Below are 15,342 nucleotides of genomic sequence, written 5' to 3'. Positions count from 1 at the left end.
CACCCAGTCTGCGGAGGTCGCTCTTTTCTAGGTCCAAGCAACTTCATGTTGTGAAGCCCCGTAGATATTTCTGCGTCCTCCTTTTACTTGGCCTCTCAAAAACATTTGACGTAGCTCCTAATTCTTTGACTCACTGTCTTCTCTTGACTTTCAGGACTTCATTCTCATGGTTTCCTCCTTGTTTACTTGAGGGCCTTTTCCTTCACCCAGTCTCTAAATGTTGGAGTGATTCATGGCTTAGTGCTGGCTTCTTTTCTTTACTGACACTTTTTTCCTTGATGATCTCATCCAGTTTCATGGCTTTGGACACTGTCTATTTGCTGGTTATTCCTAAGCTCGTATTTCCAGCCCTAAGGTCTACCACGAAGTCTGTTTTCATACGTGTGGTTACTTCCTTAACATCTCTATTTGGGTGTCTAAGGCATCTCAAGCTTCACACATCCAAAATGGAGCTCTTCATGTCCACGCTCCCAGTCTGTTCCTCTTCCCTCCTCCCTCCCCAGGCCATTCTCATCTTAGTAAACACCACCACCACCATCTCGAGTCCTTAAATAGGAAACTTTAAGAGCCGTGCTCAATTCAGTCTTTTCCCTCATTCCCATATCTAACTCCTCACTAAGTCTGGTCAGTTCTTTGTCTAACACAGAAGTCAGCAAATTTTTTCTGTAAAGGTCCAGCCAGTATTTTTGGCTTTGTGGTCATTTCTGTTACAACTGTCAACTCTGCCTGTGTATCAAGAAAACAGCCATAGGTAATGGGTAAATGAACGAGCGTGGCTGGCTTGGCCTGAAGCTGGCTGGGTTTGACCCTGGGCCATAGTTTGCGGGCCCCTGGCCTAAAATATCTTAAAAAAAACAAACAAACCCAGAAAAGCAAACCCATTGCCATTGAGTTGATTCTGACTTACAGTGACCCTATAGGACAGAGTACAACTGTCCCATAGGGTTTCCAAGGAGCGGCTAGTGGATTCGAACTGCCGATCTTTTGATTAGCAGCTAAATGCTTAACCACTGCACCACCAGGCCCCAAAATATCTCAAATCCATCCTTTTTCTCTATCTCCACTGCTGCCTTATGAGTTCAAAGCACACTTCTTGCCTAGACTATTGTAGGAACCTCCTAGCTGGCCTTCCCTTCTTCCCCTTTGCCTTTCTCCCATCTCTTCTCCACCCAACACTCAGAGTATTCTTGAAAGCACAAATCAGGTCATGTTTTCCTCCTGTTTAAAACCCTTCGGTGATTTCTGATTGTGCTTTCATAAAAACCACATTCCTTAGCAGGCCTTACAAGGTAGCACCTACCCTGAGCCCTGCGTTTGTCCACCCTCATTCTGCTCATCCCCCCTTGCTCACCAAGTGCTAGCCACAGTGGTCTCCTGGGTGCTGAAAATACTCCAGTCTCTTCACTCTTCTCAATCTTTAGCTGATACCAACATCTTTTCTTCCCTAGATTGTCGCTGTAGATGTCATTGTCTACAGTCTTGTCTCCCTTCAAAGATCTACAGTCCCACCAGATTGAGCTGTAGAAGATACAGATCTATATTATATCTCAAGGAGCCCCGGTGGCACCATGGTTAAGCATTCGGCTGCTAACCGCAAGGTCGGCAGTTGGAAACCAACCAGCAGCTCTGTGGGAGAAAGACCTGGTGATCTGCTCCCATAAAGATTTCGGCATAGGAATCCCTACGGGGTGGTTCTACTCTGTCCTGTAGGGTTGCTGTGAGTTGGAATAGACTTGACGGCACTGAACAAGAACATATCATTTCTCTGTTTAAACCGCTTTAGAAGCTTCCCATCCTCTCCCTCCAGGACATACAAGACCATGCACGATCTGGCCCACGCCTTCCCCATAGCATTCTCTGCCCAAGTGTGACTTTGTTCTTTATACTCTGGTGATTCCACAGTTGTTTAAAGCTGCTGCACACCTCCTAACGCTGCCTAAGTGACTTTGCCCGTCTGCCTCTAGTGACTTTCCCAGCCAGGCCAGTTTACTAGTCCTGAGCATTTGTCTCAGGTATCAGCTCATCCAGGCGGCCTCCCAAGGGCTGCGAGCCAGGCAAGGTGCCCCCTTTTTGTACTTGACAGTGTACGTGTCTCTTACTGGATTAGAATCTCTCCCAGGACCAGGGGACTGTGCCACATTGATTTTCTAGCCTCATGCCTACGAAGAATTAAATTGGATGTTTATTGAAAAGAACTTTTGAATTTTTCCAAAGTCACAGGCCAAGGGAGTGGCAGTTGCCATTAGATTTTATGTGAATGTGAAATGGGTTCCTTTGGGAGGCAGTAAACTTCTGAGACTTTGTGTCAGGAACTACAATGTTCTGAGAAGTTACAAAGGAGAGTCTAGGACCAGGGTTGGCAAACCACAGCTGACTGGCCAAGCCCAGCCTGCTTCCTGTTTTTGTCAATACGGGTATTTTGGAGCAGAGCCACATCCATTCATGTACGTATTGTTGTGATTGCTTTCATGCTACAATGACAGAATTGAGTAGTTGAGACAGAGACTGTACGTTCCGCAAGGTCAAAAATATTTACTGTTTGTCCCTTTATAGAAAAAGTGTGCCGACTGCTGGTCCAGGGTGAGATGGGGAGACTGGACTGTCTGCTCCATAGGGTCTCTCCTGTGTCTGAGGTTCTGTCATTTACTGAAGTGAAGGGGTAGGAACACAGGACACGTGGGCAGTGTGGTTGCTTATTGCAGTTCTAGGAAGATGAGGACGTTGGGAGAGCCTAAAACACTTGAATGCCTTCCTATGTTGGTTGGGAAACATTGAACTAGAAGCAAATGGGATAACTGTTAGAAGGAATGCTTCTGGTGGTGTTCTTGTCTTTGTTCTTGATGCTTTAGGCCTGCAGCTGGGAGATGGGGGTGAAGTTAGCTGGCAGAGATTTTCTGTTGAAGCTGGGCTGAGATACCTTTAAGAACACCTCCGTAGACCTATTACCGGACGCGGTTTATTTTGTCATCTATAAGTAAGGCAAAGACTCTACTCATTTATCAACAGAGCAGAAGGTATACCAGTGAGCCAGTCCCAGACCCGCTCCCATAGTGTCAGGCTTGGTTTCAACCAGGAGATGGTAAACAACATCTATTATGGCGGTATCACCTGAGGCAGGATAAAGAGTGGCCTCTGGGGGCGCTATTTTAGTTTATATTGAAAGCTTGATCAGCACTGACTATGTGACTTTCTATACTTTACTCTAGTCCCTGGAAGGTGCAAAGGGTTAACACACTTGGCTGTTAACCAAAAGGTTGGTGGTTTGAGTCCACATAAAGGTGCTTCAAAAGAAAGGCCTGGCCATCTACTTCTGAAAAATCAACCACTGAAAACCCTATGAATTGAGAGTCGACTCAATGGAAACTGAATTTTTTTTTTTTTTTAAATTGTGCTTTAGGTGAAAGTTTACAGCCCAAGTTAATTTCTTATACAAAAATCTATACACATATTGTTATGTGACCCTAGTTGCTATCCCTATAATGTGATGGTGCATTCCCACTTTCCACCCTGGGTTTCTTGTGTCCATTCAACCAGCTCCTATCCCTTTCTGCCTTTTCATCCTGCCTCCGGACAGGAGCTGCCCATTGCGTCTCATGTATCTACTTGAAACAAAGAAGCACACTCTTCACTAGTATTATTTTATGTTTTATAGTCCAGTCTTATCTTTGTGTGAAGAGTGGGCTTCGATAATGGTTTTAGTTCTGGGTTAACAGAGAGTCTGGGGACCATGTCTTCTGGGGTTCCTCCAGTCTCAGTCACATCATTAAGTCTGGTCTTTTTATGTGAGTTCTGCACCACACTTTTCTCCTGCTCTGTCAGGTACTCTCTGTTGTGCTCCCTGTCAGGGTGGTCATTCCTGGTAGCTGGGCACCATCTAGTTCTTCTGATCTCAGGCTGATGGAGTCTCTGGCTTATGTGGCCCTTTTGTCTCTTCTGCTAATATTTTCCTTGTGTCTTTGGTGTTGTTCATTCTCCTTTGCTCCAGGTGGGTTGGGACCAATTGATGCATCTTAGGCGGCTGCTCGCTAGCTTTTAAGATCCCAGATGCCACTCACTAAAGTGGAATGCAGAAGATTTTCTTAATAAACTTTGTTATGCCAGTTGCCCTAGATGTCCCCCAAAACCATGGTCCCCAGACCCCTGCCCCCGCTACTCTGTTCTTCTAAGTGTTTGGTTGTGTTCAGGAAACTTCTTAGCTTTTGCTTTAGTCCAGTTGTGCTGACTTCCTCTGTAGTGTGTGCTGTCCTTCCCTTCACCTAAGATAATTCTTGTCTACTATCTAGTTAGTGAGTTCCCCTCTTCCTCCCTTCCCACCCTCGTAACCATCAAAGAATGTTTTCTTATGTGTTTAAACCGTTTTTTGAGTTCTTATGATATTTATCCTTTTGTGACTAATTTCATTCACCATAATGCCTTCCAGATTTATCCATGTTGTGAGATGTTTCTTGGATTCATCATGGTTCTTTATTGTAGCATGGTATTCCATTGTGTGACTATACCATAATTTGTTTATCCATTCATCTGTTGACGGGCATCTAGGTTGTTTCCATCTTTTTGCTATCGTAAACAGTGCTGCAATGAACATGGATGTGCATATATCTATTCGTGTGAAGGCTCTTATTTCTCTAGGATATATTCCAAGGAGTGGGGTTGCAGGATAGTATGGTACTTCTATTTCTAGCTTTTTAAGGAAATGCCAAGTTGATTTCCAAAGTGGTTTTACCATGTTACATTTCCACCAGCAGTGTATAAGTGTTCCAGTCTCTCTACATCCTCTCCAACATTTATTATTTTGTGTTTTTTGGATTAATGCTGCTAGCCTTGTTGGGGTGAGATGGGATCTCATTGTAGTTTTAATTTACATTTCTCTAATGGCTAATGTTCCTGAGCATTTCCTCATGTATCTGTTAGCTGCCTGAATGTCTTCTTTGCTGAAGTGCCTGTTTGTATCCTTTTCGTCTTTTCTAACTGGGTTTGATTTTTAGGAGCTCCCAGTTATATAGTTTCTCTTCTGGTGTTTGTGCATTGTTTGTTATGTTTTGTATTCTGTTTAAGCCATGTATTTAGGCTGCTAGCGTTGTCCCTGTTTTTTCTTCCATGATCTTTATTGTTTTAGATTTTATATTTTGGTCTTTCATCCATTTTGAGTTAGTTTTTGTACATGGAGTGAGGTATGGGTCTTGTTTCATTTTTTTTGCAGATGGATTCCCAATTATGCCAGTGCCATTTGTTAAAGGGACTGTCTTTTCCCCATTTAACACCTTTGTCAAATATCAGCTGCTCATAGGTGGATGAATTACGTCTGCGTTCTTAATTCTGTTCCATTGGTCTATGAATCTGTTGTTGTACCAGTACCAGGCTGTTTTGACTACCGTGGCGGTATAATAGGTTCTAAAATCAGGTAGTGCAAGGCCTCCCACTTTGTTCTTCTTCTTGACTAATGCTTTACTTATCCAAGGCCTCTTCCCTTTCCTTATGAAGTTGGTGATTTGTTTCTCCATCTCATTAAAAGATGTCATTGGAATGTGGATCGGGATTGCATTGTATTTGTAGATCTCTTTGGGTAGAATTGACATTTTCACAATGTTGAGTCTTGCTATCCATGAGCAAGGTATGTTTTTCCACTTACGCAGGTCTCTTTTGGTTACTTGCAGTAGTGTCTTGTAGTTTTCTTTGTATAGATCTTTTACGTCTCTGGTTAGATTTATTCCTAAGTATTTTATCTTCTTGGGGGCTATTGTAAATGGTATTGATTTGGTGATTTCCTCTTCGAACTTCTCTTAGTTGGTGTAGTGTGGAAACCAACAGATTTTTGTATGTTTATGTTGTATCCTGCTGCTTTGCTGTAATCTTCTATTAGTTCCAGTAATTTTCTTGTGGATTCTTTGGGGTTTTCTGTGTATAAGATCGTATCATCTGCAAATAGGGGTACATTTACTTCTTCCTTACCAGTTTGGTTGCCCTTTATTTTTTCTTGCCTTATTGCTCTAGCTAGGACTTCCAGCACAATGTTGAATAAGAGTAGTGATAAAGAGCATCTGGTAACTGTTTTTTTTTTAATGCTATATTCTGAGGCATATTGGCTAGTCCATGGAAGTTATTGACATCTTGTTTCTTTTAACTTTAAAGCGATGTATGTGTTACTTGGCAAGTACCTGTTCTTTAAAACAAACAAACTACTGCTTAAAAACCTACTTATTCTTCTTTACTTCCTTAGCTTCCTCATGCAGGGATGAAGGCTGTCCCTGTGTCTGCTGCTTATTTGCTGTGATTTCTTAAGTTCTCTAGCCCTTCATGTCCTCATCTGTAAGATGATACATTAAAAAACCCATTGCCATCAAGTCACCTTGTAGGACAGAGTAGGACTGCCCATAGGGTTTCCAAGGCTGTAATCTTTATGGAAGTAGAGTGCCACATCTTTCTCCTGCGGAGCGCCTGGTGGGTTCAAACCGCCGACCTTTCAGTTAGCAGCCAAGCGCTTAACCACTGTGCCACCCGGGCTCATTATGCTGAACATATCTACCTCCTAAGTCTGGTTAAGGATTATATGAGTGAACATATGTAGAACTATGTGCTGAGCACACAGTAGGTGTTCCATGATGCTTTTTCATAGTGCTGTTGTGTTCCCTCTCTATCTACCTACCGTGTTTCCTGCCTTCACAGGCAAGGGCAGGAGACACGCTCGTGGTCCTCGCTCCGTGATGCTCTCTCACAGTGAGCAGTCTGAGGCCAGGTTGCTCCTGCTGAAAGAGGCATCTCCGTGTTGAGAAGACTTTAGATGGTTTGGCTTTTTAAAAATAATACGTTAGAAGACAGTGAATTCACAGTTTGGGAGGGAGTGGAAGAAAATCTTTCCCTGGCTTCTTTGGAAACTGTAGTTGAAGTATTTCTGTTCCAGGAGGAGGAGCCCTTTGAGAGCAGCAGCGAGGAGGAGTGTGGTACCGAGGACCAGCAGAGTCTGAATTCTGTCGTTGATGTGGAGGATCTTGGCAATATTATGGATCGTGTGAAGAAAGAAAAGGTACCATTATTTTGGGAAATATGTTGGTTAACATCTAGCATTTTGTATTGCTGTGTAGTCCATTTGAGCTCATAATTAAAACCGTGTTGCTGTCGAGTCAATTCCAACTCATAGCGACTCTATAGGACAGAGTAGAACTGCTCCGTAGGGTTTCCAAGGAGCAGCTGGTAGATTTGAACTGCTGACCTTTTGGTTAGCAGCCAAGCTCTTAACCACTGCACCACCAGTGCTCCGAGCTAATAGTTAGGTAGATTATGTATTTCTTTGCCTTCTGTCTTGAGAGTTGTATAATGGGGGAGTTTTACATGAGGTTTGTGAAAACGTTCCTTCTTCTCTCTGTGAAGATGAGCATGCAGGAGGGTGGCAGAAGATGTTAGGATGAGGCCTGAGGAAAGCACGGCTGGTGAGGGGGAAAGGGATAAACAGACTCCAAGGGGAACTCTGGTGTAAAGTCGCTCACCCGTGATACAGACAAGTGGAGGTGGGGTTCAGGGCTGGCAGCCTGGTCTGTAGGTGCCAAAATCAGCATGGGTGGAGGTCCTAGGAATCCAGGAAATGTTAGTCTCTGTTGTTATTATCTCAGTGACTGGATGAATATGAGAACGTACAGTGGACTAGGATTTTATGGAGATTTTGAATGATCTAAAATTGAAATAATGTATATTATAATAAAAAATATAAAGTCTCAATTTATATGTGAGTTTTAGAAAGTGAGAATTCCCTAAATTAAAAATGTATCAAATTCATAAGCCTTAGAGGTAAAACCGAGAAAATCAATGATAAAGCTAACACAAATTCAAACGAGAGAATTCAGTAAAGTAACAGGATGTGGTAATGTGAAAAGTCAGTAGTCTTTTATGTTTTCAAAACATGACCCATTAGAACTATAGTGGAATAAAAGACTGCATTTAAAATACCCACATAAAAGATAAATGATTGCATAGGAATAAATTGAAAAAGAAATATCCTAAACCTTCATGAGGAAAAGGAGTCCCGGGATTGTGCGAAAATTAAGTAGTTGATTACTAACCAGAAAGCTGGTGGTTTGAATCTATCCAGAGATGCCTTGGAAGAAAGGGCTGGCAATCTGCTTCTGAAAGGTCATAGCCTTGAAAACCCTATAGCATGCAGTTCTACTCTGCAACATATGGGGTCACCTTGAGTCAGAATCAACTTGATGGCAATGTGTTTGATTTTTGGTTTACATGAGGAAAACTTAAAAGCATTTAAAGACAAAAGTATACTTGAACAAAGGAAAGCTATCCCGTGTTCTTATAGGGTGACTCAAAATTTTGAAGATATCTCTTCTCCTAATACATAAATTTGATGCAATCCCATTAAAATTCCACTAAGGTTTTTTCCTGGAGCTAGAAAAATCAATTCATGTGGAAAAATATACATGCATAAGGAGCAATGACAAGGACTAGCCCTACCAGATACTGAAACTACATGGCATCTGTAATTAAAACTGTGGGACAGGCTCATGATGAGACAGGATGACCAATGCAAAGAGATAAAGTTCCATGAGTAGACCCATAAGATGTAAGAATTTCATATATGGTAAAGGTGGTGTCTCAAGGCACTTGGGGGAAAATGGACTTTTTAAATAAGTGATACTGTGACCAGTGGACAGTGATTCGTTCAAAGGGAAAATGGGCCCCATATCTCATACATACATCAGAATAAACTCCTAATGGATCAGAGATCTAAAAAAATTATATAGATACTAGAAGAATGAGATGAATTATTTTATGACCTGAAGAAAGACTCTCTGTATGATTCAAAATCTAGAGGCAGTAAAAGAAAAAATTGAATTTATTAATGCTTTTTAAAAAGCTTTGCATAGCAGACAAACAGATCCTCTAAAACAAAATAAACAAAACAAAATAAACAAATTGCTATCCAAAACCAAGCCATACCTGTTGCCTTCGAGTTGATTCCAACTCATAGGGACCCTATAGGACAGAGTGGAACTACCCCATAGGGTTTCCTAGGAGTGGCTGGTGGATTCAAATGGCTGACCTTTTGGTTAGCAGCCGAGCTGTTGACCGCTGCGCCACCAGGGCTCCACAAACTGCTGTAAGAAACATCAAAAGACAGTATTTACCCCTTATATCACAAACAAAGGTTTACTCTTTCTATTGTACAAAGAACTCTTAAAAATTGGGGGGAAAAAAAAAGAGAGGGACCTAAAACCTACTAGAAAAATGGGCAGAACACATGAATAAACAATTCTCAGAAAAAGCTATACAAATAGGTTTTCAATGTATGAAAAGATGCATAACTTTACCCGTAAGGAAAATGCAAATTAAAACTACATCAAGATTCCATTCTGTACCAATCAAATTAGCAAAAATTGGGAAGCTGTACAGTATACTCACTGGTGGGGCTGTGGGGTGACAAGCACTCCTCGCAGGAGCCCACCATGGTGTAGCCTGAATGAAGGGGCTGGGCTGTCTGCCACAATCGTGTATACATTTACCCAGGCTTCAGCAGGCCCAGTTGTACAAATTTGCCTTAAAGATATACCTTCACAAATATGAAATACCATTTGGATGAGATTATGCATTGCAGCATTTCTAGGAAACAAACCATCTAGGATACTCTTTGAAAAAATCATGGTGCATCTGCACAGTGGAATATTGTGTGCAGCTGTGAAAAATAACTAGATGGATCTATGTGCATGAATGGAGTCCCTGGGTGGCACAAATAGTTAAATGCTTGACTACTAACCAAAAGGTTGGCAGTTTGAATCCACCCAGAAGTACCTTAGAAGAAAGGCCTGGCGATCTCCTTCCAAAAGGTCACAGCCATTGAAAACTGTATGGAGCACAGTTCTACTCTCACACGCATGGGGTTGCCATGAGTTGAGATTAACTTCATAGCAGCTGTTTGTTTGTTTTAATGTATTAATGTGATTTCCAGGTAGTGTTGGATTTGATTTGAAGACTCACATGAGCTTGTGATTTAAAAAAAAAAAAAAGGAGATGGGCCAAGATGGTGGAGTAGTCAGACACTTCCAGTGGTCCCTCTTACAACAAAGACCCAAAAAAACAAGTGGGTCGGTTATATATGACAGTCTAGGAGCCCTGAACATCAAAGGCAAAGTTGAGGTATCAGACTGAGTGGCGGGGGAGGGAGAGATGGTTCGGAAGCAGCAAGGAGTTGCCAGACCTGACCTGGTGGGAGCAGGAGGCCTTCAGCTGGATCAGCTCGTGGTGCACGGTGAGACAGGCAAGCAGTGACACTCGGAAGGCGTTTTCCACACCCGGAGAGACCCAGTAGCAGAGAGTCTACTTGGCCATCCAGAACCAGTGAGAAGCAGCCCTTGATCGGCGAAAGATAAGTACTTGTGTCTGGCCTACAGTGTGGATCAAAAACAACCCCCCTTTGGGAAGACACTCTCTCCCGTTTACCTCCACGCTTCCTGCTCAGCACTGGGTCTGGGACCGGGACTGGCTTTAGCAATTACTGAGTCCCCTGGGCCGGAAGTGGGACCTGTCATGCACCCTGAGCCATTCTCCTGGCCTTCGAGAGTGAACAAATTAACAAATGGGAAAAAATAATCTGCTGGCTCCCCTAAGCCAGGAACTCAAGGAGGCACAGCTCCTTTGCCTAGGCACAGGCATAAGAGGTCCATGGATTTTGAGTGCCTTTCCCCCTGCAGAGACTTGCGTGGGCCCATTTCAACGGTGTAGGACCTCATTACCACAGTACAACAGGCTATATACCTGAAGTCTAACTTCAGCTGTTTCGGCTATGAAGTGGCAGGTTCATGACATTTGACACTGCTCTGTCTATTAAGCAGGGTCTTCGCCTACCTACATCAGGGGCCTGAGGACTGGTGGCTCCACCCATGCCACCTACCCACCTGTGATAGAGGTACAAGAATAAGTGGTGCCCCCTGGTCCTTACAGCCAACAGCATTGGGTGCTCATAGTCCAACTGCAAAACCCATCCACCTAAGCGCTTTAGGGAACAGGGACATGCTTTCCTCCTGGACACTGGAGGCGGCTCTCGGCTACCTGCCTTGCTGAGCATGTGACCCCCTGCTGCAGCCAGATGTCTGTGCCTACAGCAATCACCCATGCCTGTCTAGAACTGTAAGTGAGAACCTACACCACAAACTTGGTGGCTCGCTGCCTGGACACCTGCGCTGAATCCATACAGGAGGAGTGGGCGGACTCCTGGGCTCACATACTTAGTAGCAGGTCTGGCCACCTGGCCATGTTGGAGCTTCAGGGATGCTGGTGATTGGACTAGCTCACACGAGCAGCGTATTTGGACATATCAAAACAAAACAAAACAAGTGCTAGGACACAGTAAGCAAACACAAAATAAATCCAATAACTATTGATGGCTCAGAGACAACAGTCAATATCAAATCACATAAAGAGGCACACCATGATGGCTTCAGCAAGCTCCCAAAATAAAGAATCAAGGAATTTTCTGGAGGAAGAGAATTTCTTGGAATTACCAGAGGCAGAATGTAAAAGATTAATATATAGACCTCTTCAAGCGATCAGAAAGGAGATCCGGCAAAATGCAGACCTCGCAATAGAGGAGCTTAAGAAGATTAGAGAAGAACATAATGACAAATCTAATAGGCTTCAAGAATCCATATTGAGACAGCAATTAGAAATCCAGAAGATTAACAATAAAATTTCAGAATTAGACAACTCAAGAGAAAGTCATGGGAGCAGAATTGAGGCAATGGAAGTCAGAATTAGTGAGATTGAGGATAAAGCGCTTGACACCAACTTATTTGAGACTTCAACACACCACTTTCGGTGAAGGACAGAACATCCGGAAAGAAGCTCAATAAAGACATGGAAGATCTAAATGCCACATCAACAAACTTGATCTCATAGACATATACAGAACACTCCACCCAACAGCAGCTAAGTATACTTTCTTTTCCAACTCACATGGAACATTCTCCAGAATAGACCACATATTAGGCCATAAAGCAAGCCTTAACAGAATCCAGAGCATCAAAATATTACAAAGCGTCTTTTCAGACCATAAAGCCATAAAAGTAGAAATCAGTAACAGAAAAAGCAAGGGAAAAAAATCAAACACATGGAAACTACTAGGTTATAGAAAAAATTGAGGATGGAATAAAGAAATTCATAGAATCAAATGAGAATGAAAACACATCCTACCAGAACCTTTGGGACACAGCAAAAGTAGTGTTGAGAGATCAGTTTATAGCAATAAATGTACACATCCAAAGGAAGAGAGGGCCAAAATCAAAACATTAACCCTACAACTGGAACAAGTAGAAAGAGAGCAGCAAAAGAAGCCCCCGGGTGCCGGAAGAAAGGAAGCAGTAAGAATTAGAGTAGAATTAAATGAAATAGAGAATAGAAAAACAATTGAAAGAACTATCAAGACCAAAGCTGGTTCTTTGAAAACATCAACAAAATGGATAAATCATTGTTCAAACTGACAAAAGAAGAACAGGAGAGGAAGCAGATAACCCAAATGAGAAATGAGATGGGTGATATCACAACAGACCTAAATGAAATTAAAAGAATCTAACAGAATACTATGAAAAATTGTACTCTAACAAATTTGAAAACCTAGAGGAAATGGACAAATTTCTAGAAACACACTACCAACCTAAACTAACACAAACAGAGGTAAAACAACTGTATAAACCTATAACAAAACAAAAGATTGAAAAGATAATTAAAAGGCTCCCAACAAAAAAAAAGCCTTGGCCCAGATGGTTTCACGGAAGAATTCTACCAAACGTTCAGAGAAGGGTTAACACCACTACTACTAGAGGTATTTCAGAGCATAGAAAGTGATGGAATACTCCCAAACTCATTCTATGAAGCCAGCATAACTTTGATTCTGAAACCAGTAAAACACCACAAAAAAAGAAAATTACAGACCAATATCCCTCACGAACATTGACGCAAAAATCCTTAACAAAATTCTAGCCAGTAGAATTCAGCAACGTACCAAAAAAAAAAATAATTCACCATGATCAAGTGGAATTTATACCAGGTATGCAGTGATGGTTCAACATTAGAAAAACAATCAATGTCATCCATCACATAAATAAAACAAAGACAAGAACCACATGATCTTATCGATCAATGCAGAAAAGGCATTTGGCGAAGTCCAACACCCATTCGTGATAAAAACTCTCAACAAAATAGGAGTAGAAGGGAAATTCCTCAACATAATTAAGGGCATTTATACAAAGTCAACAGCCAACATCATCCTAAATGGAGAAAGTTTAAAAGCATTCCCTTTGAGAACGAGAACCAGACAAGGATGCTGTTTATCACCACTCTTATTCAACATTGTGCTGGAGGTCCTAGCTAGAGTGATTAGGTTAGAAAAAGAAATAAAGGGCATCCAGATAGGTAGGGAAGAAGTCAAAGTATGTGCATTTGCAGATGATATAATCTCATACACAGAAAACCCCAAAGAATCCACAAGAAAACTACTGGAACTAGTAGAAGATTTCAGCAAAGTATCAAGATACAAGATAAACATACAGAAATCAGTTGGATTCCTCTACACCAACAAAGAAAACTTCGAAGAAGAAATCACCAAATCAATACCATTTACAATAGCCCCCAAAAGATAAAATAGGAATAAATCTAAGCAGAGACATAAAAGACCCATACAATGAAAACTACAAGACAACTACTGGAAGAAACCAAAAGAGACCTGCATAAGTGGAAAAACATACCTTGCTCATGGATAGGAAGACTCAACATTGTGAAAACATCATTTCTACCCAAAGTCATCTACAGATACGATGCAATCCCGATCCAAATTCCAATGACATTTTTTAATGAGGTGGAGAAACAAATCACCAACTTCATTTGGAAAGGGAAGAGGGCCCGGATAAGTAAAGCTTTACTCAAGAAGAAGAACAAAGTTGGAGGCCTCACATTACCTGATTTTAGAACCTACTATACTGCCACGGTAGTCAAAACAGCCTGGTACTGGTACAACAACAGATACATAGACCAGTGGAACAGAATTGAGAATCCAGACATAAATTCATCCACCTGTGAGCAGCTGATATTTGACAAATTCCCAAGTCCGTTAATTGGGGAAAAGACAGTATCTTTAACAAATGGTGCTACTGGGTATCCATCTGCAAAAAACTGAAATAAGAGCTATACCTCACGCCATGTACAAAAAATAACTCAAAATGGATCAAAGACCTAAATATAAAATCTAAAATGATAAAGATCATGAAAGAAAAAATAGAGACCATGCTAGGAGCCCTAATAGATGGCACAAACAGGATGTGAACTATAAGTAACAATGCGCAAACACCAGAAGAGAAAGTAGGTAACTGGGAGCTCCTAAAAATCAAACACTTATGCTCATCAAACGATTTCACCAAAAGAGTCAAAAGACAACCTACAGACCAGGAAAAAAATTTTTTGCTATGACAAATCCAATCAGTGTCTAATCTCTAAAATATACAAGATACTGCAAAACCTCGACAACAAAAAGACAAGTAACCCAATTAAAAAATGGGCAAAGGATATGAACAGAGACTTCGCCAAAGAAGACATTCAGGTGGCTAACAGACACATGAAGAAATGCTCACGATCATTAGCCATTAGAGAAATGGAAATCAAAACTATAATGAGATACCATCTTAACTCCAGTAAGGCTAGCATTCATCCAAAAAACACAAAATAATAAATGTGGGAGAGGTTGTGGAGAGTCTGGAACACTTATACACTATTGGTGGGAATGTAAAATGGTACAGCCACTTTGGAAATCCATTTGGCGCTTCCTTAAAAAGCTAGAAATTGAAGTACCATACGAACCCGCTCCTTGAAATATATCCTACAGAAATAAGAGCCGTCACATGAATAGATATACTCACACCCCTGTTCATTGCAGCACTGTTCACAATAGCAAAAAGATGGAAACAACCTAGGTGCCCATCAACTGATGAATGGTAAAACAAATTATGGTATATCTACACAATGGAATACTACGCAACGGTAAAGAACAGTGATGAATCCGTGAAACAACATGGAGGAATCTCAAAGGCGTGAAACATCTTACAACATGGAGGAATCTGGAGGGCATTATGCTGAGTGAATTAGTCGGTCACAGAAGGACAAATATTGTAGAAGGCCACTATTATAAGAACTCAAGAAAAGGTTTAAACACAGAAGAAAACATTCTTTGATGGTTATGAGGGTGGGGAGGGAGGGTGAGTGTTATTTACTAACTAGATAGTAGATAAGAATTATCTTAGGTGAAGGGAAGGACAGCACACACTAGAGGGGAAGTCAGCATAACTGGACTAAACCAAAGCT

The 15,342-nt window shown here is 41.6% G+C and overlaps 1 protein-coding gene across 2 annotated transcripts in view; it reads left to right on the top strand.

The window, feature by feature from the left end:
* Positions 1-15,342, top strand: part of LOC101344394 (S-adenosyl-L-methionine-dependent tRNA 4-demethylwyosine synthase) — a 274,405-nt gene that overhangs the window by 12,585 nt on the left and 246,478 nt on the right. For both annotated transcript variants that reach the window (XM_023735307.1, XM_004380851.2), the window contains exon 7: positions 6,899-7,021. In XM_023735307.1, coding sequence (XP_023591075.1) covers positions 6,899-7,021 — 123 coding nt within the window. The remainder of the gene's footprint in view (positions 1-6,898; positions 7,022-15,342) is intronic.

This window comes from Trichechus manatus, unplaced genomic scaffold, assembly GCF_000243295.1.
Source record: "Trichechus manatus latirostris isolate Lorelei unplaced genomic scaffold, TriManLat1.0 scaffold00077, whole genome shotgun sequence".
NCBI classification, from domain to species: domain Eukaryota; kingdom Metazoa; phylum Chordata; class Mammalia; order Sirenia; family Trichechidae; genus Trichechus; species Trichechus manatus.
This window is presented reverse-complemented; position numbering and strand designations above follow the sequence as displayed.